The sequence below is a fragment of the Oncorhynchus masou genome, chromosome 28, assembly GCF_036934945.1.
Source record: "Oncorhynchus masou masou isolate Uvic2021 chromosome 28, UVic_Omas_1.1, whole genome shotgun sequence".
In the NCBI taxonomy this organism is placed as follows: Eukaryota; Metazoa; Chordata; class Actinopteri; order Salmoniformes; family Salmonidae; genus Oncorhynchus; species Oncorhynchus masou.
The window spans coordinates 27,644,140-27,671,196 of NC_088239.1; the positions used below are offsets into that span (position 1 = coordinate 27,644,140).

The 27,057-nt window shown below is 40.9% G+C and overlaps 3 protein-coding genes and 1 pseudogene across 3 annotated transcripts; all 4 read left to right on the forward strand.

Annotated features, from left to right (window-relative positions):
* Window positions 1-900: 900 nt before the first annotated feature.
* LOC135517462 (tripartite motif-containing protein 16-like) lies at window positions 901-6,274 on the forward strand (annotated as a pseudogene).
* Window positions 6,275-7,371: 1,097 nt separating this feature from the next.
* Window positions 7,372-12,843, forward strand: LOC135517463 (tripartite motif-containing protein 16-like). Its single transcript, XM_064941774.1, has 6 exons — window positions 7,372-8,041; window positions 8,408-8,503; window positions 10,818-11,051; window positions 11,240-11,396; window positions 11,490-11,546; window positions 11,738-12,843. Exons 1-6 carry the CDS (start codon window positions 7,448-7,450, stop codon window positions 12,262-12,264), a joined length of 1,665 nt encoding a protein of 554 aa, XP_064797846.1. The 5' UTR covers window positions 7,372-7,447; the 3' UTR covers window positions 12,265-12,843.
* A 925-nt stretch (window positions 12,844-13,768) lies between these two features.
* Window positions 13,769-20,026, forward strand: LOC135517464 (tripartite motif-containing protein 16-like). The gene is made up of 6 exons (XM_064941775.1): window positions 13,769-14,412; window positions 14,801-14,896; window positions 18,341-18,574; window positions 18,766-18,925; window positions 19,078-19,154; window positions 19,335-20,026. The coding sequence occupies exons 1-6, from the start codon at window positions 13,819-13,821 to the stop codon at window positions 19,860-19,862; spliced, it is 1,689 nt and encodes a 562-aa protein (XP_064797847.1). The 5' UTR covers window positions 13,769-13,818; the 3' UTR covers window positions 19,863-20,026.
* Window positions 20,027-21,515: 1,489 nt separating this feature from the next.
* Window positions 21,516-27,015, forward strand: LOC135517465 (tripartite motif-containing protein 16-like). The gene is made up of 6 exons (XM_064941776.1): window positions 21,516-22,197; window positions 22,564-22,659; window positions 24,988-25,221; window positions 25,410-25,566; window positions 25,660-25,716; window positions 25,909-27,015. Exons 1-6 carry the CDS (start codon window positions 21,604-21,606, stop codon window positions 26,433-26,435), a joined length of 1,665 nt encoding a protein of 554 aa, XP_064797848.1. The 5' UTR covers window positions 21,516-21,603; the 3' UTR covers window positions 26,436-27,015.
* Window positions 27,016-27,057: the final 42 nt, after the last annotated feature.

Sequence of the window (27,057 nt, forward strand, 5' to 3'; positions counted from 1 at the left end):
TGCAATTTATACAAACAACATAAACTTAGCAATACTTTACATTTGTCCTGTTCTGGTTCCTTCGATGTACTATTTGAAACAGAATGTGATTGGTCAGGCTGTGGCCACTGAACAAAGTCCTCTCTCAATTAGCTTCTCCCTGTTACTACGACATTCATCAGATCAAGGGCTATTTGCATGTGGACGTAGAATTAGCCTTTTAAAACGCTCTTGCACTTTTTACATTCTGTGGTATCTTTTTGAAGGTATGGGAACATGCTACATTCATAGACAGCTCTATTTGCCTCTCATTTTGAATAACGACTCCAGAAAACGGACATTGAAATAGTGATGGTTTTCATTATTTCTCATCCTGCATTAGTACACTTTAGTTTATCTCGTGAACTCTAATGTAGACATCAGAAAAATAACACATTTGGACTAGGAACACAATGTACCTTTTAATGGTTCATTGTACATTGGCTACCCATAATATTCATACCCACAATAGTATACAATGAATTCTGGACACAGAGGTATATCAATCATTCCCTTTACATTATGTTTCAATATATCCAGTATACATTTATATCTGGATAATATGTAGTAAACAGGACTTCAAAGCTTGAATAGAAAGCACTCATGTTTAGTCCAGGATCACAATGCATGTTACCTGGAGCAACCCCTGAGAATAATTGTTACCTCTAAATATATGGCTCTGGAGGAAAGTGTGTTGAAGTAGCAGTGGTCTGGATTCCAACCCAGGCTGCAGAAGTATATGTCACAAAGCAGCGTAGACCTGTAAACCAGCCGAGGCAACAGGATATTCGTTATTGCAGGATATTCCTCTATCTCCCTCCCGCTAACTAACCCCACCTTCTGGCAGAACCAGGAAGTCCCTCCCCTCCCACAAACTTTCTTCTGGGGAAACAAAACTTATCTGAATCTCGGTGCCGTTTGTCCGTGTGAAAGTGAACAACAACCGTCCAAATGGCTCAACAGGGAATTCTGCTGGACCAGGACCAGTTCTGTTGTTCTGTCTGTCTGGATCTACTGAAGGAGCCAGTCACTATTCCCTGTGGACACAGTTACTGTTGGAGCTGTATTGAGGGCTGCTGGGATCAGGATGATCTGAAGGGGATCTACAGCTGTCCTCAGTGCAGACAGACCTTCACTCCAAGGCCTGCTCTGAGAAAAAATAACATGTTGGCTGAAGTGGTGGAGAAACTGAAGAAGACAGCAATTCAGGCTGATCCCCCTGATCTGTGCTATGCTGGACCTGGAGATGTGGCATGTGATTTCTGCACTGGGACCAGGAAGCAGAAAGCCCTCATGTCCTGTCTGGTGTGTCTGGTGTCTTCCTGCAAGACTCACCTCCAGCCTCACTATAGTGTCCCTGGACTAAAGAATCACAAGCTGGTCAAAGCTTCCACACAGCTACAGGAGAACATCTGCTCCCGTCATGACGAACTGCTGAAGATTTACTGTCGTACCGATCAGAATTGTATCTGTTATCTGTGTATGGTGGATGATCATAAAGGCCATGATACAGTGTCAGCTGCAGCGGAGAGGACCGAGAAACAGGTTAGACCAGAATAACTTGTTGGTGACTCTGATAAAGAAATGATTAAATATACAGCAGGAGAGCTGTTTGAATATGAGATAAAGACATATAATTATTACATGTAAAACATTGTCTAAATGTATCACCATTAGCTGTTGTCACACACCATCATTTTCTTAAGAGTCCAAAGTTCTGTTTTAAACTATATGATAAAATTCAGATACTGTAAAGAAACATAATAATTCAACTTAACAACATAGATAAATAATTTTGCAGTGGGACTTTATTACAATTTAAATTCTACTCTCTATGGCCCTATATCATAATACTATACTATTGCACTACTGGACAAATAAACCTTGATAGCTCAATGAACAGTGTTTCTCCATAGAGTCAGCTGGGGATGAGTCAGCAGAAGCTCCAGCAGAGAATCCAGGAGAGAGAGAAGGAGCTGAAGGAGCTCCAACAGGCTGTGGAGTCTCTCAAGGTAAGTATAATTGACCAGGGACCAGTTTTTCAAAAAATTCAATCTGGATAATTATTCTTTTTTTTTTTTGCAATTTCCGATCAGATCTCTACCTGTTTCTTGGGCCAGTTTCCTGGACTAGTTATGGTACTACTTCTACGCTGTCATAGGGACACAGAGATGAGTAAACTAAATGCATAAAGGTACCTAGATTAAAGAGAGACATATAACAATTGACAAAGAAACTATACTGCGGTCAATTTAACATAATGAACCTTCGTTTTCCATTTTTTTAAAACTCCTCCCCTTAGTTACATTGACATGTATTCGTTGTTGTGACTTTTACCTTTCTAAATCCACCCTGAATCCACTGTTTCCAGTGGGATTAAGATCATCCTGATTATCAGCATTAAAACCATCCTCATCACTATTTTTGAGATTAGAAAAATGCTAAAACTACTTTTAATCCTGATGAAAGGTCAGATTAGATTACCGAATTAGAATTCCTATCCAGAAGATCAGAATATAAATTGTAAATGTTGAAAAACCCAATTCTAACATTTAATCCTATCCGATTTCCGAAATCCGATCAGATAACTTTTGAAAAACTTGGCCCAGAGGACTGGAGATGCACCATTTCACTTGCCTCCTCCAGTCAGCCAGTCAGAGAGAGAGGACACTCTCCAATCCTACGGAGACTCACTGTGGGGAACAGGCTCTCTGGGCTGTCAGAGATGAAATACACTCTTATAAAAAGGAACCATTAAGGGTTATTCAACCTGTTTAAGTAGGACCGTTTCTGATTCTAGGCCCTTTATGATTCTAGGTAGAAACCTCTGGAAAGGGATCTACCCAGTACCACCGAATGAAAAATACTACAGTTTACGATAGAATATTACAGTACTTACCATTTCATTATATAGAAACTGTAGTATACTGTAGAATACTATACTAAACACAAGTATCTGTTGATCATGTGTAGTACTTACTATAAAATGTTGTAATATACTGAAATACTATTGTGAATACTTCAGTATTATCTACCCCAAAAACACTGTAGTAAGTAATAATAAAATTGTATTTGTCACATTCGCCAAATACAACAGGTGCAGACTTCATAGTGAAATTCTTACCTACGAACACTTTCCCAACAATGCAGAGTTAAAAAGTAAGAAAACTGTACTATTAAAAAAAAACTATATAGTAACACAATTCAATAACAATAATGAGGCTATGACAAGGAATACCGGTACCCAGTCAATGTACAGGGGTACGAGGTACTTGAGGTAACTGAGGTAATATACACTGAGTGTACAAAACATTAAGGACGCCTGCTCTTTCCATGATATAGACTGACCAGGTGAATCCAGGTGAAAGCTATGATCCCTCATTGATGTCACTTGTGAAATCCACTTCAGTCAGTGTAGATGAAGGGGAGGAGACAGGTTAAAAAAGGATTTTTAAACCTTGAGACAATTGAGACATGGATTGTGTGTGTGTGTGTGTGTGTGTGTGTGTGTGTGTGTGTGTGTGTGTGTGTGTGTGTGTGTGTGTGTGTGTGTGTGTGTGTGTGTGTGTGTGTGTGTGTGTGTGTGTGTGTGTGTGTGTGTGTGTGTGTGTGTGTGTGTGTGTGTGTGTGTGTGTGTGTGTGCGTGTGAGTGTGTGTGTGTGTGTGTGTTTCATTCAGAAGGTGAATGGGAAAGACAAAAGATTGAAGTGCCTTTGAATGGGGTATGGTTGTAGGTGCACTGGTTTTTGTCACGAACTGCAACGCTGCTGGGTGTTTCATGCTCAACAGTTTCCTGTGTGTATCAAGAATGGTCTACCACCCAAAGGATATGCAGCCAACTGTGGGAAGCATTGGAGACAACATGGTTCACATTCCTGTGGAAGTCTTTCGACAGCTTGTAGTGTCCATGTTTCAAGGCTGTTCAGAGGGCAAGGGGCAGGGTGGTCAAGTGCAACACAATATTAAGGTGTTCTTAATGTTTTGTACAATCAGTGAATAGTATTTATGTGGGCCTCTATGAAGGTTTCTACCTAGAACCCTTTAACTTTTAGGTTGTACATTTTGCTGGAGGGTTGGGTTGTGGGTAATTGGGAATCTCTGTTCTTTGCATTAGTTCACTTACAGTCGGTTGTACCTATGATTTTGATTGTTGTTTATTCTACTTGTATTGTTTCTGGGTTTCGTTGGGGTGGCTAGACTGATACCATCAGTGAGAAAGCTTATTCAGATGAAAAGGCTTCTAGGTAGAACCTTATTCCTCTGTAATAAAATGGCCTGGGGATAAAGTATTCGACTTAACATGGAGCCTTCTCTTCTCTCTTTGTGCCTGAACAGCACTCTGCACAGGCAGCAGTGGAGGACAGTGATAGGATCTTTACTGAGCTGATCCACTCCATTGAGAGAAGGTGCTCTGAGGTGAAGGAGCTGATCAGAGACCAGGAGAAGGCTCAAGTGAGTCAAGCTGATGGACTCCTGGAGCAGCTGGAGCAGGAGATAGCTGAGCTGAGGAGGAGAAACGCTGAGCTGGAGCAGCTCTCACACACAGAGGATCACATCCATTTCCTCCAGGTACCTAAACTTCATTGATACAGGTGATACAGAAATAAACTTGTTGTGAAACTATACATTTGGTCTATTATATTTAATTCTGTATATTTGTAGTCATGATTGCTGACATATGTTATCAATAAAAATATTAGAGAACAATTTTTGTATTTTTTATTATTCTCTCTCTCTCGTTCTCTCTTTCTCTCTAGAGTTATCTGTCTTTCTCCAGTCCCAGTGTCTCTTCAGACTCAGCCAGCATTGATAAACGTCCTCAGTTCCTTGGAGATGTGATTAAGGCTGTTTCTGATGTCAGAGAGAAACTAGAAGACTTCCTTACAGGAGAATGGATCAAGATCTCCACCATAGGTGGGTTTAAATGAATACTAACACAATACATAAGAACACCCACTTCACACCATGTACAACACGATATGTTGATAATATTTTGTATCTTTGTAGTGAATTCAGTGAATGATGTACTGTCTCCAGAGCCCAACAGAGAACACTTCTTACAATGTGAGTTTCTTCCTCAAGTAACGAACAGCCTCCTTTTTCTGACACTCCTCACAAACCTTGTGATATTTCAATAGTAGATACTGCTCTCGATGATGTCTGCTCTGCTGTAATCAAAGACAGGGTAGATAGAGTATAGTATGTGCCTTAACTTACTGTTCTAACTCCTCTCATTGGTCTCTGTTCTTCTCCCAGATTCCTGTCAGCTCACACTGGACCCAAACACAGCACAGAAATCCCTCTCTCTGTCTGAGGGAAACAGAAAGGTGACAGTTAACGGCTGTTAACGATCCGAATCCTGACCATCCAGACAGATTCACTGGTTGGTGGCAGGTCCTTTGTAGAGAAGGTCTGTCTGGACGCTGTTACTGGGAGGTGGAGGGTCATCATGGGACTGTTACAGCAGTCTCATATAACGACATAAGTAGAATACGGATGGTTAATGATTCCAGATTCGGATACAATGACAAGTCTTGGGGTTTAGAGTTCTCTAGTAATGGTAATAGTTTCAGACACAATAATGTTGACACTAAAGTATCAGGCCCTTAGTCCTCCAGTGTAGGAGTTAACCTGGATCACAAGGCAGGTATTCTGACCTTCTTGAGCATCTCTGACACAATGACCCTCCTCCACAGAGTCCAAACCACGTTCACTAAACCCCTCTATCATGGGATATGGGTTGAGAACCAAAATAATTCTGCTGTGCTGTGTAAACTGTAGAGTTCCCCATATTAGAATGATGGTTAATGCTCTTATAGTTTGGTATGTACAATTTATTTTGATTGATTGAATCTTTAATTTAGTCTAGGTTTAAATCACATCCATATTGATGTATTCTCACTTTGATGAAGTCTAAACTAAAAAACGACTGCTGTATTGTCTTTTTTAAAGAAAGATTTTTGTTAATTTCAATCACTTGTATTATTATTTACCTATTGATCCTTGAATGTGAATCTGTTTAGTTTTCGCAAATCTATCCAGGCCTATGTACTGTATATACTCTGATGTGCAGATTTACTACTCAATCAACCGTCCAGCAGATGGAGATATACTGTAACAAACAAACAATATTAAACGTCTTGATTTACTACCTCTTGCCACTCAGAAAACCACCAACAATAACCAATATTTCTATATTTTCATTTTTGAGTGTTTATGCTATAAACGACATGACTAACTAAAGAAAATTATTTTTAGCAGCAGAGAGTGTGTGTGTGAGCGTGTGTGTGTTTGGGTTTTACTATCCTTGTGGGGACCAGAAGTCCGGTCCCCAAAAGGATAAAGGCTTTTTTAGGCTTAGGGCTTAGGTTTAGGGTTAGGGTTACAATTAGGGTCAGGGTTTAGGGTTTTTGGTGTGTGTGTGGAGTGTTTAACTGAGGAGGAGGACAAACTACTGCAATTTATACAAACAACATAAACTTAGCAATACTTTACATTTGTCCTGTTCTGGTTCCTTCGATGTACTATTTGAAACAGAATGTGATTGGTCAGGCTGTGGCCACTGAACAAAGTCCTCTCTCAATTAGCTTCTCCCTGTTACTACGACATTCATCAGATCAAGGGCTATTTGCATGTGGACGTAGAATTAGCCTTTTAAAACGCTCTTGCACTTTTTACATTCTGTGGTATCTTTTTGAAGGTATGGGAACATGCTACATTCATAGACAGCTCTATTTGCCTCTCATTTTGAATGACGACTCCAGAAAACGGACATTGAAATAGTGATGGTTTTCATTATTTCTCATCCTGCATTAGTACACTTTAGTTTATCTCGTGAACTCTAATGTAGACATCAGAAAAATAACACATTTGGACTAGGAACACAATGTACCTTTTAATGGTTCATTGTACATTGGCTACCCATAATATTCATACCCACAATAGTATACAATGAATTCTGGACACAGAGGTATATCAATCATTCCCTTTACATTATGTTTCAATATCCAGTATACATTTATATCTGGATAATATGTAGTAAACAGGACTTCAGGCTTCGACCAGAAAGCACTCATGTTTAGTCCAGGATCACAATGCATGTTACCTGGAGCAACCCCTGAGAATAATTGTTACCTCTCTAAATATATGGCTCTGGAGGAAAGTGTGTTGAAGTAGCAGTGGGCTGGATTCCAACCCAGGCTGCAGAAGTATATGTCACAAAGCAGCGTAGACCTGTAAACCAGCCGAGGCAACAGGATATTCGTTATTGCATCGGACGACATTCCTCTATCTCCCTCCCGCTAACTAACCCCACCTTCTGGCAGAACCAGGAAGTCCCTCCCCTCCCACGAACTTTCTTCTGGGGAAACAAAACTTATCTGAATCTCGGTGCCGTTTGTCCGTGTGAAAGTGAACAACAACCGTCCAAATGGCTCAACAGGGAATTCTGCTGGACCAGGACCAGTTCTGTTGTTCTGTCTGTCTGGATCTACTGAAGGAGCCAGTCACTATTCCCTGTGGACACAGTTACTGTTGGAGCTGTATTGAGGGCTGCTGGGATCAGGATGATCTGACGGGGATCTACAGCTGTCCTCAGTGCAGACAGACCTTCACTCCAAGGCCTGCTCTGAGAAAAAATAACATGTTGGCTGAAGTGGTGGAGAAACTGAAGAAGACAGCAATTCAGGCTGATCCCCCTGATCTGTGCTATGCTGGACCTGGAGATGTGGCATGTGATTTCTGCACTGGGACCAGGAAGCAGAAAGCCCTCATGTCCTGTCTGGTGTGTCTGGTGTCTTCCTGCAAGACTCACCTCCAGCCTCACTATAGTGTCCCTGGACTAAAGAATCACAAGCTGGTCAAAGCTTCCACACAGCTACAGGAGAACATCTGCTCCCGTCATGACGAACTGCTGAAGATTTACTGTCGTACCGATCAGAATTGTATCTGTTATCTGTGTATGGTGGATGATCATAAAGGCCATGATACAGTGTCAGCTGCAGCGGAGAGGACCGAGAAACAGGTTAGACCAGAATAACTTGTTGGTGACTCTGATAAAGAAATGATTAAATATACAGCAGGAGAGCTGTTTGAATATGAGATAAAGACATATAATTAGTTACATGTAAAACATTGTCTAAATGTATCACCATTAGCTGTTGTCACACACCATCATTTTCTTAAGAGTCCAAAGTTCTGTTTAAACTATATGATATGAGTACTGTAAAGAAACATAATAATTCAACTTAACAACATAGATAAATAATTTTGCAGTGGGACTTTATTACAATTTAAATTCTACTCTCTATGGCCCTATATCATAATACTATACTATTGCACTACTGGACAAATAAACCTTGATAGCTCAATGAACAGTGTTTCTCCATAGAGTCAGCTGGGGATGAGTCAGCAGAAGCTCCAGCAGAGAATCCAGGAGAGAGAGAAGGAGCTGAAGGAGCTCCAACAGGCTGTGGAGTCTCTCAAGGTAAGTATAATTGACCAGGGACCAGTTTTTCAAAAATTCAATCTGGATAATTATTCTTTTTTTTGCAATTTCCGATCAGATCTCTCTACCTGTTTCTTGGGCCAGTTTCCTGGACTAGTTATGGTACTACTTCTACGCTGTCATAGGGACACAGAGATGAGTAAACTAAATGCATAAAGGTACCTAGATTAAAGAGAGACATATAACAATTGACAAAGAAACTATACTGCGGTCAATTTAACATAATGAACCTTCGTTTTCCATTTTTTTGAAAACTCCTCCCCTTAGTTACATTGACATGTATTCGTTGTTGTGACTTTTACCTTTCTAAATCCACCCTGAATCCACTGTTTCCAGTGGGATTAAGATCATCCTGATTATCAGCATTAAAACCATCCTCATCACTATTTTTGAGATTAGAAAAATGCTAAAACTACTTTTAATCCTGATGAAAGGTCAGATTAGATTACCGAATTAGAATTCCTATCCAGAAGATCAGAATATAAATTGTAAATGTTGAAAAACCCAATTCTAACATTTAATCCTATCCGATTTCCGAAATCCGATCAGATAACTTTTGAAAAACTTGGCCCAGAGGACTGGAGATGCACCATTTCACTTGCCTCCTCCAGTCAGCCAGTCAGAGAGAGAGGACACTCTCCAATCCTACGGAGACTCACTGTGGGGAACAGGCTCTCTGGGCTGTCAGAGATGAAATACACTCTTATAAAAAGGAACCATTAAGGGTTATTCAACCTGTTTAAGTAGGACCGTTTCTGATTCTAGGCCCTTTATGATTCTAGGTAGAAACCTCTGGAAAGGGATCTACCCAGTACCACCGAATGAAAAATACTACAGTTTACGATAGAATATTACAGTACTTACCATTTCATTATATAGAAACTGTAGTATACTGTAGAATACTATACTAAACACAAGTATCTGTTGATCATGTGTAGTACTTACTATAAAATGTTGTAATATACTGAAATACTATTGTGAATACTTCAGTATTATCTACCCCAAAAAACACTGTAGTAAGTAATAATAAAATTGTATTTGTCACATTCGCCAAATACAACAGGTGCAGACTTCATAGTGAAATTCTTACCTACGAACACTTTCCCAACAATGCAGAGTTAAAAAGTAAGAAAACTGTACTATTAAAAAAAAAAACTATATAGTAACACAATTCAATAACAATAATGAGGCTATGACAAGGAATACCGGTACCCAGTCAATGTACAGGGGTACGAGGTACTTGAGGTAACTGAGGTAATATACACTGAGTGTACAAAACATTAAGGACGCCTGCTCTTTCCATGATATAGACTGACCAGGTGAATCCAGGTGAAAGCTATGATCCCTCATTGATGTCACTTGTTAAATCCACTTCAGTCAGTGTAGATGAAGGGGTGGATACAGGTTAAAAAAGGATTTTTAAACCTTGAGACAATTGAGACATGGATTGTGTGTGTGTGTGTGTGTGTGTGTGTGTGTGTGTGTGTGTGTGTGTGTGTGTGTGTGTGTGTGTGTGTGTGTGTGTGTGTGTGTGTGTGTGTGTGTGTGTGTGTGTGTGTGTGTGTGTGTGTGTGTGTGTGTGTGTGTGTGTGTGCGTGCGTGCGTGCGTGCGTGCGTGCGTGTGTGTTTCATTCAGAAGGTGAATGGGAAAGACAAAAGATTGAAGTGCCTTTGAATAGGGTATGGTTGTAGGTGCACTGGTTTTTGTCACAAACTGCAACGCTGCTGGGTGTTTCATGCTCAACAGTTTCCTGTGTGTATCAAGAATGGTCTACCACCCAAAGGATATGCAGCCAACTGTGGGAAGCATTGGAGACAACATGGTTCACATTCCTGTGGAAGTCTTTCGACAGCTTGTAGTGTCCATGTTTCAAGGCTGTTCAGAGGGCAAGGGGCAGGGTGGTCAAGTGCAACACAATATTAAGGTGTTCTTAATGTTTTGTACAATCAGTGAATAGTATTTATGTGGGCCTCTATGAAGGTTTCTACCTAGAACCCTTTAACTTTTAGGTTGTACATTTTGCTGGAGGGTTGGGTTGTGGGTAATTGGGAATCTCTGTTCTTTGCATTAGTTCACTTACAGTCGGTTGTACCTATGATTTTGATTGTTGTTTATTCTACTTGTATTGTTTCTGGGTTTCGTTGGGGTGGCTAGACTGATACCATCAGTGAGAAAGCTTATTCAGATGAAAAGGCTTCTAGGTAGAACCTTATTCCTCTGTAATAAAATGGCCTGGGGATAAAGTATTCGACTTAACATGGAGCCTTCTCTTCTCTCTTTGTGCCTGAACAGCACTCTGCACAGGCAGCAGTGGAGGACAGTGATAGGATCTTTACTGAGCTGATCCACTCCATTGAGAGAAGGTGCTCTGAGGTGAAGGAGCTGATCAGAGACCAGGAGAAGGCTCAAGTGAGTCAAGCTGATGGACTCCTGGAGCAGCTGGAGCAGGAGATAGCTGAGCTGAGGAGGAGAAACGCTGAGCTGGAGCAGCTCTCACACACAGAGGATCACATCCATTTCCTCCAGGTACCTAAACTTCATTGATACAGGTGATACAGAAATAAACTTGTTGTGAAACTATACATTTGGTCTATTATATTTAATTCTGTATATTTGTAGTCATGATTGCTGACATATGTTATCAATAAAAATATTAGAGAACAATTTTTGTATTTTTTATTATTCTCTCTCTCTCGCTCTCTCTTTCTCTCTAGAGTTATCTGTCTTTCTCCAGTCCCAGTGTCTCTTCAGACTCAGCCAGCATTGATAAACGTCCTCAGTTCCTTGGAGATGTGATTAAGGCTGTTTCTGATGTCAGAGAGAAACTAGAAGACTTCCTTACAGGAGAATGGATCAAGATCTCCACCATAGGTGGGTTTAAATGAATACTAACACAATACATAAGAACACCCACTTCACACCATGTACAACACGATATGTTGATAATATTTTGTATCTTTGTAGTGAATTCAGTGAATGATGTACTGTCTCCAGAGCCCAACAGAGAACACTTCTTACAATGTGAGTTTCTTCCTCAAGTAACGAACAGCCTCCTTTTCTGACACTCCTCACAAACCTTGTGATATTTCAATAGTAGATACTGCTCTCGATGATGTCTGCTCTGCTGTAATCAAAGACAGGGTAGATAGAGTATAGTATGTGCCTTAACTTACTGTTCTAACTCCTCTCATTGGTCTCTGTTCTTCTCCCAGATTCCTGTCAGCTCACACTGGACCCAAACACAGCACAGAAATCCCTCTCTCTGTCTGAGGGAAACAGAAAGGTGACAGTTGTTAATGCTGTTAACGATCCGAATCCTGACCATCCAGACAGATTCACTGATTGGTGGCAGGTCCTTTGTAGAGAGGGTCTGTCTGGACGCTGTTACTGGGAGGTGGAGGGTCATCATGGGACTGTTACAGCAGTCTCATATAAAGACATAAGTAGAATACGGATGGTTAATGAGTCCAGATTCGGATACAATGACAAGTCTTGGGGTTTAGAGTTCTCTGGTAATGGTTATCGTTTCAGACACAATAATGTTGAGACTAAAGTATCAGGCCCTCAGTCCTCCAGAGTAGGAGTGTACCTGGATCACAAGGCAGGTACTCTGTCCTTCTACAGCATCTCTGACACAATGACCCTCCTCCACACAGTCGAAAGCACGTTCACTAAACCCCTCTATCCTGGGATATGGGTTGGGTACAAAAATGATTCTGCTGTGCTGTGTAAACTGTAGAGTTCCCCATATTAGAATGATGGTTAATGCTCTTATAGTTTGGTATGTACAATTTATTTTGATTGATTGAATCTTTAATTTAGTCTAGGTTTAAATCACATCCATATTGATGTATTCTCACTTTGATGAAGTCTAAACTAAAAACGACTGCTGTATTGTCTTTTTTAAAGAAAGATTTTTGTTAATTTCAATCAATTGTATTATTATTTACCTATTGATCCTTGAATGTGAATCTGTTTAGTTTTCGCAAATCTATCCAGGCCTATGTACTGTATATACTCTGATGTGCAGATTTACTACTCAATCAACCGTCCAGCAGATGGAGATATACTGTAACAAACAAACAATATTAAACGTCTTGATTTACTACCTCTTGCCACTCAGAAAACCACCAACAATAACCAATATTTCTATATTTTCATTTTTGAGTGTTTATGCTATAAACGACATGACTAACTAAAGAAAATTATTTTTAGCAGCAGAGAGTGTGTGTGTTTGGGTTTTACTATCCTTGTGGGGACCAGAAGTCCGGTCCCCAAAAGGATAAAGGCTTTTTTAGGCTTAGGGCTTAGGTTTAGGGTTAGGGTTACAATTAGGGTCAGGGTTTAGGGTTTTTGGTGTGTGTGTGGAGTGTTTAACTGAGGAGGAGGACAAACTACTGCAATTTATACAAACAACATAAACTTAGCAATACTTTACATTTGTCCTGTTCTGGTTCCTTCGATGTACTATTTGAAACAGAATGTGATTGGTCAGGCTGTGGCCACTGAACAAAGTCCTCTCTCAATTAGCTTCTCCCTGTTACTACGACATTCATCAGATCAAGGGCTATTTGCATGTGGACGTAGAATTAGCCTTTTAAAACGCTCTTGCACTTTTTACATTCTGTGGTATCTTTTTGAAGGTATGGGAACATGTTACATTCATAGACAGCTCTATTTGCCTCTCATTTTGAATAACGACTCCAGAAAACGGACATTGAAATAGTGATGGTTTTCATTGTTTCTCATCCTGCATTAGTACCCTTTAGTTTATCTCGTGAACTCTAATGTAGACATCAGAAAAATAACACATTTGGACTAGGAACACAATGTACCTTTTAATGGTTCATTGTACATTGGCTACCCATAATATTCATACCCACAATAGTATACAATGAATTATTCACTTTACATTACGTATCAATATTCAGTATACATTTATGTCTGGCTAATATGTAGTAAGCTTGTTAAAGTATGTGAATAGGTTGCTGTAGGGGTTTAGTCCTGGATCACAATGCATGTTACTGGATCTTCCCCTGTTGGAAAGGAATTGTTACCTCTAAATATATGGCTCTGGAGGAAAGTGCTGAAATAGTAGTGCGCTGGATTCCAACCCAGGCTGCAGAAGTATATGTCACAAAGCAGCTTAGACCCCTAAACAACCCTAGGACACAGGATATTCATTGTTGCATTGGCAGAATCAGGAAGTCCCTCCCCTTCCCACAAACTCTATTCTGAGAAAACAAAACTTCGTCGCTGTGTTTTGGCTGTGTGAAAGTGAACAACAGTCCAAATGGCTCAGCAGGCAGTTCTGCTTGACCAGGACCAGTTCTGTTGTTCTGTCTGTCTGGATCTACTGAAGGAGCCTGTAGCTGTTCCCTGTGGACACAGTTACTGTAGGAGCTGTATTGAGGGCTGCTGGGATCAGGATGATCTGAAGGGGATCTACAGCTGTCCTCAGTGCAGACAGACCTTCACTCCAAGGCCTGCTCTGAGAAAAAACAACATGTTGGCTGAAGTGGTGGAGAAACTGAAGAAGACAGGACTTCAGGCTGCTCCCCCTGATCTGTGCTATGCTGGACCTGGAGATGTGGCATGTGATTTCTGCACTGGGACCAGAAAGCAGAAAGCCCTCATGTTCTGTCTGGTGTGTCTGGTGTCTTCCTGCAAGAATCACCTCCAGCCTCACTATAGTGTCCCTGGACTAAAGAAGCATAAGCTGGTCAAAGCTTCCACACAGCTACAGGAGAACATCTGCTCCCGTCATGACGAACTGCTGAAGATTTACTGTCGTACCGATCAGAATTGTATCTGTTATCTGTGTATGGTGGATGATCATAAAGGCCATGATACAGTGTCAGCTGCAGCGGAGAGGACCGAGAAACAGGTTGGACCAGAATAACTTGTTGGTAACTCTGTTAAAAAAAAAATAATTTAATATACAGTAGGAAAGCTGTTTGAATATAATATATATATATATATATATATATATATATATATATATATATATATATATAGTTTCATGAAAAATAATCTCTAAATGTATCATAATGTCTGTAGTCTTACACCATTATTTTCTTAAGAGTCCAAAGTTCAGATTAAGCTATATGATATGAGTACTGCAAACAAACATAATAATTCAACTAAAATCATAGATATATCATTTTGCAAAGGGACTTCTATTACAATATAATTCCTACTAAATCATAATGCTATATTATTGCACTACTGGACAAATAAACCTTGATAGCTCAATGAACAGTGTTTCTCCATAGAGTCAGCTGGGGATGAGTCAGCAGAAGCTCCAGCAGAGAATCCAGGAGAGAGAGAAGGAGCTGAAGGAGCTCCAACAGGCTGTGGAGTCTCTCAAGGTAAGTATTATTGACCAGGCACCAGTTAAAAAAAAAATCTGGATTATAATCTGGATTCTGTATTGCTATTATTTATTTTTTGATTCCACGATCAGATCTCTACCTGTTTTTTGGGCCAGTTTCCTGGACTGGTTATGTTACTACTTCTCCACTGTCATAGGGAAACAGAGATGAGTTAACTACATGAATAAAAGTACCTAGATTAAAGAGAGACATTTACCAACTGACCACATACCTATTATGCGGTCAATTTAGTTTTTAGTTAGTTACGTTGAAATGTATTCGTTGTAGTGCCTTTCACCTTTTTAAAATCCATCCTGAATCCATCGTTTCCTGTGGGATTAAGATAATCAACATTTTCGGGATCAAAACTATCATAATCACTAATTTTGAGATTAGAAAAATGCAAAAACTGCTTTTAATTCTGGTAAAGGTCAGATTGGATTACCACATTCAGATATATAAGAGGGCGCCGGAGGAGAAGGCAGATGTTTTACGTGCCCCTAACCGATTATGTTTTTTGTTGTTGTTTTTTTGCGTTGTTTGTAACCTATTTTTGTACTTATTTTGTACATAATGTTGACGCTACCGTCTCTTATGACCTGAAAGAACTTCTGGACATCAGGACTGCGATTACTGCGATTATTGCGACTTTGTTTCCTTCAACGAGTCTGACGAGGCCGACGCGAACGATATACTGCTTTCGATATATTGCTTTCTTGGGAACATGCCTTGATCTCCCAGGATTTGCATGAAGAGGAGGTGGAGAAAAAAGGGCCGGAGAACGGACTGCATTCTGAGAATTCGTAGGCGATCGAATAAACCCTCACTTCCTTCCATTCTGCTAGCAAGCCTGCAATCTTTGGACAATAAAATAGATGACCTATGCAGAAGATTAAACTACCAACGGGACATTCAAAAGTGTAATATCTTATGCTTCACGGAGACGTGGCTGAACGACGACATTATCAACATACATCTGGCTGGTTATACGCTGCATCGGCAGTATAGAACAGCGGCATCTGGTAAGACAAATGTATTTTTGTAAATAACACCTGGTGCTTGATATGTAAGGAAGTCTTGAGCTGTTGCTCACCTGAGGTAGATTATCTCATGATAAACTGTAGACCACACTACCTACCTAGAGAATTTTCATCTGAATTTTTCATAGCTGTTTACATACCACCACAGTCAGAGGCTGGCACTTAGACTGCATTGAATGAGCTGTAGAAGATGCTCACCCAGAGGTGGTGCCCTAGCAGCCGGGGATTTTAAAGCAGGGAAACTTAAATCCGTTTGACCAAATTTCTTTCAGCATGTTAAAAGTACAACCAGAGGGTGAAAAAAACGCGACCACCTGTACTCCAGACACAAAGACGAATACAAAGCTCGCCCTCCATCTGACCATAATTCTATCCTTCTGATTCCTGCCTACAGGCAAAAATTAAAGCAGGAAGCACCAGCGACAAGATCAATAAAAGTAGCTAAGCTACAGGTCTGTTTTGCTAACAAAGACTGGAATATTTTCCAGGATTGCTCTGATGGTATTGAGGAGTACACGACATCAGTCATTGACTTCATCAATAAGTGAATCGATGACGTTGTCCCACAGTGACCGTACGTGCATACCCCAGCCAGAAGCTATGGATTACAGGCAACATCGGCACTGAGCTAAAGGATAGAGCTGCCGCTTTCAAGCAGCGAGACTCTAACCCGCAAGCTTATAAGATATCCCGCTATGCCCTCCGACAAACCATCAAACAGGCAAAGCGTTAATTAATACAGGACTAAGATCGAATCGTACTACATCGGATCTAACGCTCACCAGATGTGGCAGGTCTTGCAAACCATTACAGACTACAAAGGGAAGCACTGCCGAGAGCTGCCCAGTGACATGAGCCAACCAGATGAGCTAAACTACTTCTATGCTCGCTTTGAGGCAAATAACACTGAAACATGCATGAGAGCACCAGCTGTTCTGGAAGACTGTGTGATCACGCTCTCTGCAGCCTATGTGAGTAAGACCTTTAAACAGGTCAACATTCACAAGGCCGCAGGGCCAGATGGATTACGAGGACGTGTACTGCGAGCATGCGCTAACCAACTGGCAAGTGTCTTCACTGACATTTTCAACCTCTCCCTGTCCGAGTCTGTAATACCAACATGTTTTAAGCAGACCACCATAGTGCCTGTGCCCAAGAATACTAAGGTAACCTGCCTAAATGAATACTGACCTACAATCCTCACGTCTGTAGCCGTGAAGTTCTTTGAAAGGCTGGTCATGGCTCACATCAACACCATTATCCCAGAAACCCTAGACCCACTCCAATTTGCATATCGCCCCAACAGATCCACAGATGATGGAATCTCTATTGCACTCCACACTGCCCTTTCCCACCTGGACAAAAGGAACACCTCCGTGAGAATGCTATTCATTGACTACAGCTTAGTGTTCAACACCACAGTACCCTCAAATCTCATTACTAAACTAAGGACCCGGGACAAAACACCTCCTTCTGCAACTGGATCCCGGACTTCCTGACATATCGCCCCCTGGTGGTAAGGGTAGGTAACAACACATATGCACGCTGATCCTCAACACAGGGGACCCTCAGGGGTGTATGCTCAGTCCCCTCCAGTACTCACAGTTTACCCATGACTGCATGGTCAAGCACGACTCCAACACCATCATTAAGTTTGCCGACGACACAACAGTGGTAGGCCTGATCACCGACGATGATGAGACAGCCTATCAGGAGGTAATGCGGTGCCAAGATAACAACCTCTCCCTCAACATGATCAAGACAAAGGAGATGATTGTGGCCTACAGAAAAAGGAGTACTGAGCATGCCCCCATTCTCATCAACAGGGCTGTAGTAGAGCAGGTTGAGAGCTTCAAGATCTTTCGTGACCACATCACCAGAAAGCTATCATGGTCCAAACACGCCAAAAAAGTTGTGAAGAAGGCACAACAACGCCTATTCCAACTCAGGAGACTGATAACATTTGGCATGGGTCCTCAGATCTTCAAAAGTTCTACAGCTGCACCATCGAGAGCATCCTGACTGGTTGCGTCACCGCCTGGTATGGCAACTGCTCGGCCTCTGACCGCAAGGCACTACAGAGGGTAGTGCGTACGGCCCAGCACATCACTGGGGCCAAGCTTCCTGCCATCCAGGACCTCTATAACAGGCGGTGTCCGAGGAAGGCATAAGAAATTGTCAAAGTCTGAAGCCACCCGTCATAGACTGGTCTCTCTGCTACTACACGGCAAGTTGTACCGGAGCACCAAGTCTAAGTCCAAAAGGCTTCTTAACAGCTTCTATCCCCAAGCTATAAGACTCCTGAAAAGCTATTCAAATGCCTACCCAGACTATTTGCATTGCATGCAAAGAACAGGGATTACCCACTTTTACCTTCTCTTCTCTCTTTGTGTCTGAACAGCACTCTGCACAGGCAGCAGTGGAGGACAGTGATAGGATCTTTACTGAGCTGATCCACTCCATTGAGAGAAGGCACTCTGAGTTGAAGGAGTTGATCAGAGACCAGGAGAAGGCTCAAGTGAGTCAAGCTGATGGACTCCTGGAGCAACTGGAGCAGGAGATAGCTGAGCTGAGGAGGAGAAACGCTGAGCTGGAGCAGCTCTCACACACAGAGGATCACATCCATTTCCTCCAGGTAACTAAACTGCCTTGATACAGGTGATACAGAAATTAACTTCTTGTGAAACTGTACATTTTCTCAGTTATACTCTATTCGTTATATCAGTATTCATGTTTTCTGACATCAATAAAATAACATATGATCACAAAATACATTGTGGCAGTCATCTGCTCTCTCTCTCTCACACTCTTTCTGTCTCTCTACAGAGTTATCAGTCTCTCTCCAGTCCCAGTGTTTCTTCAGACTTACCCAGCATCGTTATTCATCCTCTTCAGTACTTTGGAGATGTGATTAAGGCTGTTTCTGATGTCAGAGAGAAACTAGAAGACTTCCTTAAAGGAGAATGGACCAAGATCTCCACCACAGGTGAGTTGAAAATAATACTAACACAATACATAGTGTAAGAACATCTTGTTTAGACCAATCAGAGGTCCTATAGTCATCACTTTATACATCTGGTATGGTATGGTATGCTGATAATATTCTCTCTCTCTCTGTGAATGTCTGTGTGTTTGTAGTGAATTCAGTGGATGTTTTACTGCCTCCAGAGCCCAAGACTAGAGAACACTTCTTACAGTGGGAGTTTCTTCACCAAGTAACTAGCGGTCTCTTTTTTCTGACACTACTCACAAACCTTGTGATATTTCAATAGTAGATACTGCTCTCATTGATCTCTGCTCTGCTGTAATCAAAGACAGGGTAGATACAGTACTGTATGTGCCTTAACTTACTGTTCTAACTCCCCTCATTGGTCTCTGCTCTGTTCTTCTCCCAGATTCCTGTCAGCTCACACTGGACCCAAACACAGCACAGAAATCCCTCTCTGTCTGAGGGAAACAGAAAGGTGACAGCTGTTAAGGCTGTTAAAGATCCGAATCCTGACCATCCAGACAGATTCACTGGTTGGTGGCAGGTCCTTTGTAGAGAGGGTCTGTCTGGGCGCTGTTACTGGGAGGTGGAGTTTCATCATGGGACTGTTTTTATAGCAGTCTCATTTAAAGACATGAGTAGAATAGGAACGGGCAATGATTCTAGATTTGGATACAATGACAAGTCTTGGGGTTTAGAGTGCTCTAGTGATGGTTATCGTTTCAGACACAATAATGTTGAGACTAAAGTATCAGGCCCTCAGTCCTCCAGAGTAGGAGTGTACCTGGATCACAAGGCAGATACTATGTCCTTCTACAGCATCTCTGACACAATGACCCTCCTCCACAGAGTCCAAACCACATTCACTAAACCCCTCTATCCTGGGTTATGTGTTTGGTACGTAAACAATTCTGCTGAGCTGTGTAAACTGTAGAGTTCCCCATATTAGAGTGATGGTTAATGCTCTTTTAGTCTGGTATGTACAATAATTGTTCTGAGTGATATCATCTTAATTGTAGTGCACGTTTCAATCTTATACATTCACATTGATGTATTATCACTTTGATGTACCTTCTGAATAACAACCGCTGTATTGTATCTTGTTCAATGAGTTGTGTTATTATTTACCTATTGATCCTTGAATTTGAATCTGTTGAATGTCCTCAAATATATCTAAGGCCTATCTACTGTATATCAATCTGGTGCTAAACAATATCTACTCAATCAATTACCCAGCAGATGGTGATATGGCAAAATCAAATCAAATCAAATGATTCCACGTTTTTTTGATTGACAGTACCTCTGCCTCTCAGTAAACCACCAGAATAAACTAGATTTCTGTATTTTTGTCCTTACGTTTTATGTTCTAAACTACTTGAGTGACAATGCAATTAAAGAACCTTATATTTAGCAGCAGTGTGTGTGTGTGTGTGTGTGTGTGTGTGTGTGTGTGTGTGTGTGTGTGTGTGTGTGTGTGTGTGTGTGTGTGTGTGTGTGTGTGTGTGTGTGTGTGTGTGTGTGTGTGTGTGTGTGTGTGTGTGTGTGTGTCAGGGGGGCCGTGTCTACCCTGACACTAGGTGAATGTTTACTCCATTTTATTTCATTCATGATCATTAAGTAAAATATAAGCGAGCTCGAAAACTTCACTTTGGATTCATTCTTTGAAATCCTTTATTTTAAAGTTAACCGAGGATGAAAGTCTACTGCTCTTTATACAAACAACCAAACAACATGGTCCGAGTCTTTTATAAGACTTGGCATTTGTCCTGTTCTGTTTCCATAGCTGTACCATTTTTAAGAGAGAATGTGATTTGTCAGGCTATGGCCAATGCACAACGATTCATCATATCAAAGAATATTTGCACGTGGACATTGAATTAAAATGTTAAATAGCTCAAAATATAATATAATCTGTCCCTTCTTACAGTCACAGTATTTTTGAAAAGGTATAGAAACATGCTACATTCATAGACAGCTCTATTTGCCTCTCATTTTGAATGACGACTCCAGAAAACGGACATTGAAATAGTGATGGTTTTCATTATTTCTCATCCTGCATTAGTACACTTTAGTTTATCTAGTGAACTCTAATGTAGACATCAGAAAAATAACACTTTGGACTAGGAACACAATGTACCTTTTAATGGTTCATTGTACATTGGCTACCCATAATATTCATACCCACAATAGTATACAATGAATTCTGGACACAGAGGTATATCAATCATTCCCTTTACATTATGTTTCAATATCCAGTATACATTTATATCTGGATAATATGTAGTAAACAGGACTTCAGGCTTCGACCAGAAAGCACTCATGTTTAGTCCAGGATCACAATGCATGTTACCTGGAGCAACCCCTGAGAATAATTGTTACCTCTCTAAATATATGGCTCTGGAGGAAAGTGTGTTGAAGTAGCAGTGGTCTGGATTCCAACCCAGGCTGCAGAAGTATATGTCACAAAGCAGCGTAGACCTGTAAACCAGCCGAGGCAACAGGATATTCGTTATTGCATCGGACGACATTCCTCTATCTCCCTCCCGCTAACTAACCCCACCTTCTGGCAGAACCAGGAAGTCCCTCCCCCTCCCACGAACTTTCTTCTGGGGAAACAAAACTTATCTGAATCTCGGTGCCGTTTGTCCGTGTGAAAGTGAACAACAACCGTCCAAATGGCTCAACAGGGAATTCTGCTGGACCAGGACCAGTTCTGTTGTTCTGTCTGTCTGGATCTACTGAAGGAGCCAGTCACTATTCCCTGTGGACACAGTTACTGTTGGAGCTGTATTGAGGGCTGCTGGGATCAGGATGATCTGACGGGGATCTACAGCTGTCCTCAGTGCAGACAGACCTTCACTCCAAGGCCTGCTCTGAGAAAAAATAACATGTTGGCTGAAGTGGTGGAGAAACTGAAGAAGACAGCAATTCAGGCTGATCCCCCTGATCTGTGCTATGCTGGACCTGGAGATGTGGCATGTGATTTCTGCACTGGGACCAGGAAGCAGAAAGCCCTCATGTCCTGTCTGGTGTGTCTGGTGTCTTCCTGCAAGACTCACCTCCAGCCTCACTATAGTGTCCCTGGACTAAAGAATCACAAGCTGGTCAAAGCTTCCACACAGCTACAGGAGAACATCTGCTCCCGTCATGACGAACTGCTGAAGATTTACTGTCGTACCGATCAGAATTGTATCTGTTATCTGTGTATGGTGGATGATCATAAAGGCCATGATACAGTGTCAGCTGCAGCGGAGAGGACCGAGAAACAGGTTAGACCAGAATAACTTGTTGGTGACTCTGATAAAGAAATGATTAAATATACAGCAGGAGAGCTGTTTGAATATGAGATAAAGACATATAATTAGTTACATGTAAAACATTGTCTAAATGTATCACCATTAGCTGTTGTCACACACCATCATTTTCTTAAGAGTCCAAAGTTCTGTTTAAACTATATGATATGAGTACTGTAAAGAAACATAATAATTCAACTTAACAACATAGATAAATAATTTTGCAGTGGGACTTTATTACAATTTAAATTCTACTCTCTATGGCCCTATATCATAATACTATACTATTGCACTACTGGACAAATAAACCTTGATAGCTCAATGAACAGTGTTTCTCCATAGAGTCAGCTGGGGATGAGTCAGCAGAAGCTCCAGCAGAGAATCCAGGAGAGAGAGAAGGAGCTGAAGGAGCTCCAACAGGCTGTGGAGTCTCTCAAGGTAAGTATAATTGACCAGGGACCAGTTTTTCAAAAAATTCAATCTGGATAATTATTCTTTTTTTTGCAATTTCCGATCAGATCTCTCTACCTGTTTCTTGGGCCAGTTTCCTGGACTAGTTATGGTACTACTTCTACGCTGTCATAGGGACACAGAGATGAGTAAACTAAATGCATAAAGGTACCTAGATTAAAGAGAGACATATAACAATTGACAAAGAAACTATACTGCGGTCAATTTAACATAATGAACCTTCGTTTTCCATTTTTTTTAAACCTCCTCCCCTTAGTTACATTGACATGTATTCGTTGTTGTGACTTTTACCTTTCTAAATCCACCCTGAATCCACTGTTTCCAGTGGGATTAAGATCATCCTGATTATCAGCATTAAAACCATCCTCATCACTATTTTTGAGATTAGAAAAATGCTAAAACTACTTTTAATCCTGATGAAAGGTCAGATTAGATTACCGAATTAGAATTCCTATCCAGAAGATCAGAATATAAATTGTAAATGTTGAAAAACCCAATTCTAACATTTAATCCTATCCGATTTCCGAAATCCGATCAGATAACTTTTGAAAAACTTGGCCCAGAGGACTGGAGATGCACCATTTCACTTGCCTCCTCCAGTCAGCCAGTCAGAGAGAGGACACTCTCCAATCCTACGGAGACTCACTGTGGGGAACAGGCTCTCTGGGCTCCCAGTCAGAGATGAAATACACTCTTATAAAAAGGAACCATTAAGGGTTATTCAACCTGTTTAAGTAGGACCGTTTCTGATTCTAGGCCCTTTATGATTCTAGGTAGAAACCTCTGGAAAGGGATCTACCCAGTACCACCGAATGAAAAATACTACAGTTTACGATAGAATATTACAGTACTTACCATTTCATTATATAGAAACTGTAGTATACTGTAGAATACTATACTAAACACAAGTATCTGTTGATCATGTGTAGTACTTACTATAAAATGTTGTAATATACTGAAATACTATTGTGAATACTTCAGTATTATCTACCCCAAAAACACTGTAGTAAGTAATAATAAAATTGTATTTGTCACATTCGCCAAATACAACAGGTGCAGACTTCATAGTGAAATTCTTACCTACGAACACTTTCCCAACAATGCAGAGTTAAAAAGTAAGAAAACTGTACTATTAAAAAAAAACTATATAGTAACACAATTCAATAACAATAATGAGGCTATGACAAGGAATACCGGTACCCAGTCAATGTACAGGGGTACGAGGTACTTGAGGTAACTGAGGTAATATACACTGAGTGTACAAAACATTAAGGACGCCTGCTCTTTCCATGATATAGACTGACCAGGTGAATCCAGGTGAAAGCTATGATCCCTCATTGATGTCACTTGTGAAATCCACTTCAGTCAGTGTAGATGAAGGGGAGGAGACAGGTTAAAGAAGGATTTTTAAACCTTGAGACAATTGAGACATGGATTGTGTGTGTGTGTGTGTGTGTGTGTGTGTGTGTGTGTGTGTGTGTGTGTGTGTGTGTGTGTGTGTGTGTGTGTGTGTGTGTGTGTGTGTGTGTGTGTGTGTGTGTGTGTGTGTGTGTGTGTGTGTGTGTGTGTGTGTGTGTGTGTGTGTGTGTGTGTGTGTGTGTGTGTTCAGAAGCGTGCGCGTGAGTGTGAGTGTGTGTGTGTGCGTGTGTTTCATTCAGAAGGTGAATGGGAAAGACAAAAGATTGAAGTGCCTTTGAATGGGGTATGGTTGTAGGTGCACTGTTTTTTGTCACAAACTGCTGGATGCTCAACAGTTTCCTGTGGTATCAAGAATGGTCTACCACCCAAAGGATATGCAGCCAACTGTGGGATTGGAGACAACATGGTTCACATTCCTGTGGAAGTCTTTCGACAGCTTGTAGTGTCCATGTTTCAAGGCTGTTCAGAGGGCAAGGGGCAGGGTGGTCAAGTGCAACACAATATTAAGGTGTTCTTAATGTTTTGTACAATCAGTGAATAGTATTTATGTGGGCCTCTATGAAGGTTTCTACCTAGAACCCTTTAACTTTTAGGTTGTACATTTTGCTGGAGGGTTGGGTTGTGGGTAATTGGGAATCTCTGTTCTTTGCATTAGTTCACTTACAGTCGGTTGTACCTATGATTTTGATTGTTGTTTATTCTACTTGTATTGTTTCTGGGTTTCGTTGGGGTGGCTAGACTGATACCATCAGTGAGAAAGCTTATTCAGATGAAAAGGCTTCTAGGTAGAACCTTATTCCTCTGTAATAAAATGGCCTGGGGATAAAGTATTCGACTTAACATGGAGCCTTCTCTTCTCTCTTTGTGCCTGAACAGCACTCTGCACAGGCAGCAGTGGAGGACAGTGATAGGATCTTTACTGAGCTGATCCACTCCATTGAGAGAAGGTGCTCTGAGGTGAAGGAGCTGATCAGAGACCAGGAGAAGGCTCAAGTGAGTCAAGCTGATGGACTCCTGGAGCAGCTGGAGCAGGAGATAGCTGAGCTGAGGAGGAGAAACGCTGAGCTGGAGCAGCTCTCACACACAGAGGATCACATCCATTTCCTCCAGGTACCTAAACTTCATTGATACAGGTGATACAGAAATAAACTTGTTGTGAAACTATACATTTGGTCTATTATATTTAATTCTGTATATTTGTAGTCATGATTGCTGACATATGTTATCAATAAAAATATTAGAGAACAATTTTTGTATTTTTTATTATTCTCTCTCTCTCGCTCTCTCTTTCTCTCTAGAGTTATCTGTCTTTCTCCAGTCCCAGTGTCTCTTCAGACTCAGCCAGCATTGATAAACGTCCTCAGTTCCTTGGAGATGTGATTAAGGCTGTTTCTGATGTCAGAGAGAAACTAGAAGACTTCCTTACAGGAGAATGGATCAAGATCTCCACCATAGGTGGGTTTAAATGAATACTAACACAATACATAAGAACACCCACTTCACACCATGTACAACACGATATGTTGATAATATTTTGTATCTTTGTAGTGAATTCAGTGAATGATGTACTGTCTCCAGAGCCCAACAGAGAACACTTCTTACAATGTGAGTTTCTTCCTCAAGTAACGAACAGCCTCCTTTTTCTGACACTCCTCACAAACCTTGTGATATTTCAATAGTAGATAATGCTCTCGATGATGTCTGCTCTGCTGTAATCAAAGACAGGGTAGATAGAGTATAGTATGTGCCTTAACTTACTGTTCTAACTCCTCTCATTGGTCTCTGTTCTTCTCCCAGATTCCTGTCAGCTCACACTGGACCCAAACACAGCACAGAAATCCCTCTCTCTGTCTGAGGGAAACAGAAAGGTGACAGTTGTTAATGCTGTTAACGATCCAAATCCTGACCATCCAGACAGATTCACTGATTGGTGGCAGGTCCTTTGTAGAGAGGGTCTGTCTGGACGCTGTTACTGGGAGGTGGAGGGTCATCATGGGACTGTTACAGCAGTCTCATATAAAGACATAAGTAGAATACGGATGGTTAATGAGTCCAGATTCGGATACAATGACAAGTCTTGGGGTTTAGAGTTCTCTGGTAATGGTTATCGTTTCAGACACAATAATGTTGAGACTAAAGTATCAGGCCCTCAGTCCTCCAGAGTAGGAGTGTACCTGGATCACAAGGCAGGTACTCTGTCCTTCTACAGCATCTCTGACACAATGACCCTCCTCCACACAGTCGAAAGCACGTTCACTAAACCCCTCTATCCTGGGATATGGGTTGGGTACAAAAATGATTCTGCTGTGCTGTGTAAACTGTAGAGTTCCCCATATTAGAATGATGGTTAATGCTCTTATAGTTTGGTATGTACAATTTATTTTGATTGATTGAATCTTTAATTTAGTCTAGGTTTAAATCACATCCATATTGATGTATTCTCACTTTGATGAAGTCTAAACTAAAAAACGACTGCTGTATTGTCTTTTTTAAAGAAAGATTTTTGTTAATTTCAATCAATTGTATTATTATTTACCTATTGATCCTTGAATGTGAATCTGTTTAGTTTTCGCAAATCTATCCAGGCCTATGTACTGTATATACTCTGATGTGCAGATTTACTACTCAATCAACCGTCCAGCAGATGGAGATATACTGTAACAAACAAACAATATTAAACGTCTTGATTTACTACCTCTTGCCACTCAGAAAACCACCAACAATAACCAATATTTCTATATTTTCATTTTTGAGTGTTTATGCTATAAACGACATGACTAACTAAAGAAAATTATTTTTAGCAGCAGAGAGTGTGTGTGTTTGGGTTTTACTATCCTTGTGGGGACCAGAAGTCCGGTCCCCAAAAGGATAAAGGCTTTTTTAGGCTTAGGGCTTAGGTTTAGGGTTAGGGTTACAATTAGGGTCAGGGTTTAGGGTTTTTGGTGT

Coding starts and splice junctions, on each gene's coding strand:
- LOC135517465 (XM_064941776.1), top strand. CDS start 21,604: ATGGCTCAACAGGGAATTCTGCTGGACCAGGACCAGTTCTGTTGTTCT. Junction 22,660..24,987: donor AGGCTGTGGAGTCTCTCAAG/GTAAGTATAATT, acceptor GTGCCTGAACAG/CACTCTGCACAGGCAGCAGT. Junction 25,222..25,409: donor ATCACATCCATTTCCTCCAG/GTACCTAAACTT, acceptor CTTTCTCTCTAG/AGTTATCTGTCTTTCTCCAG.
- LOC135517463 (XM_064941774.1), top strand. CDS start 7,448: ATGGCTCAACAGGGAATTCTGCTGGACCAGGACCAGTTCTGTTGTTCT. Junction 8,504..10,817: donor AGGCTGTGGAGTCTCTCAAG/GTAAGTATAATT, acceptor GTGCCTGAACAG/CACTCTGCACAGGCAGCAGT. Junction 11,052..11,239: donor ATCACATCCATTTCCTCCAG/GTACCTAAACTT, acceptor CTTTCTCTCTAG/AGTTATCTGTCTTTCTCCAG.
- LOC135517464 (XM_064941775.1), top strand. CDS start 13,819: ATGGCTCAGCAGGCAGTTCTGCTTGACCAGGACCAGTTCTGTTGTTCT. Junction 14,897..18,340: donor AGGCTGTGGAGTCTCTCAAG/GTAAGTATTATT, acceptor GTGTCTGAACAG/CACTCTGCACAGGCAGCAGT. Junction 18,575..18,765: donor ATCACATCCATTTCCTCCAG/GTAACTAAACTG, acceptor GTCTCTCTACAG/AGTTATCAGTCTCTCTCCAG.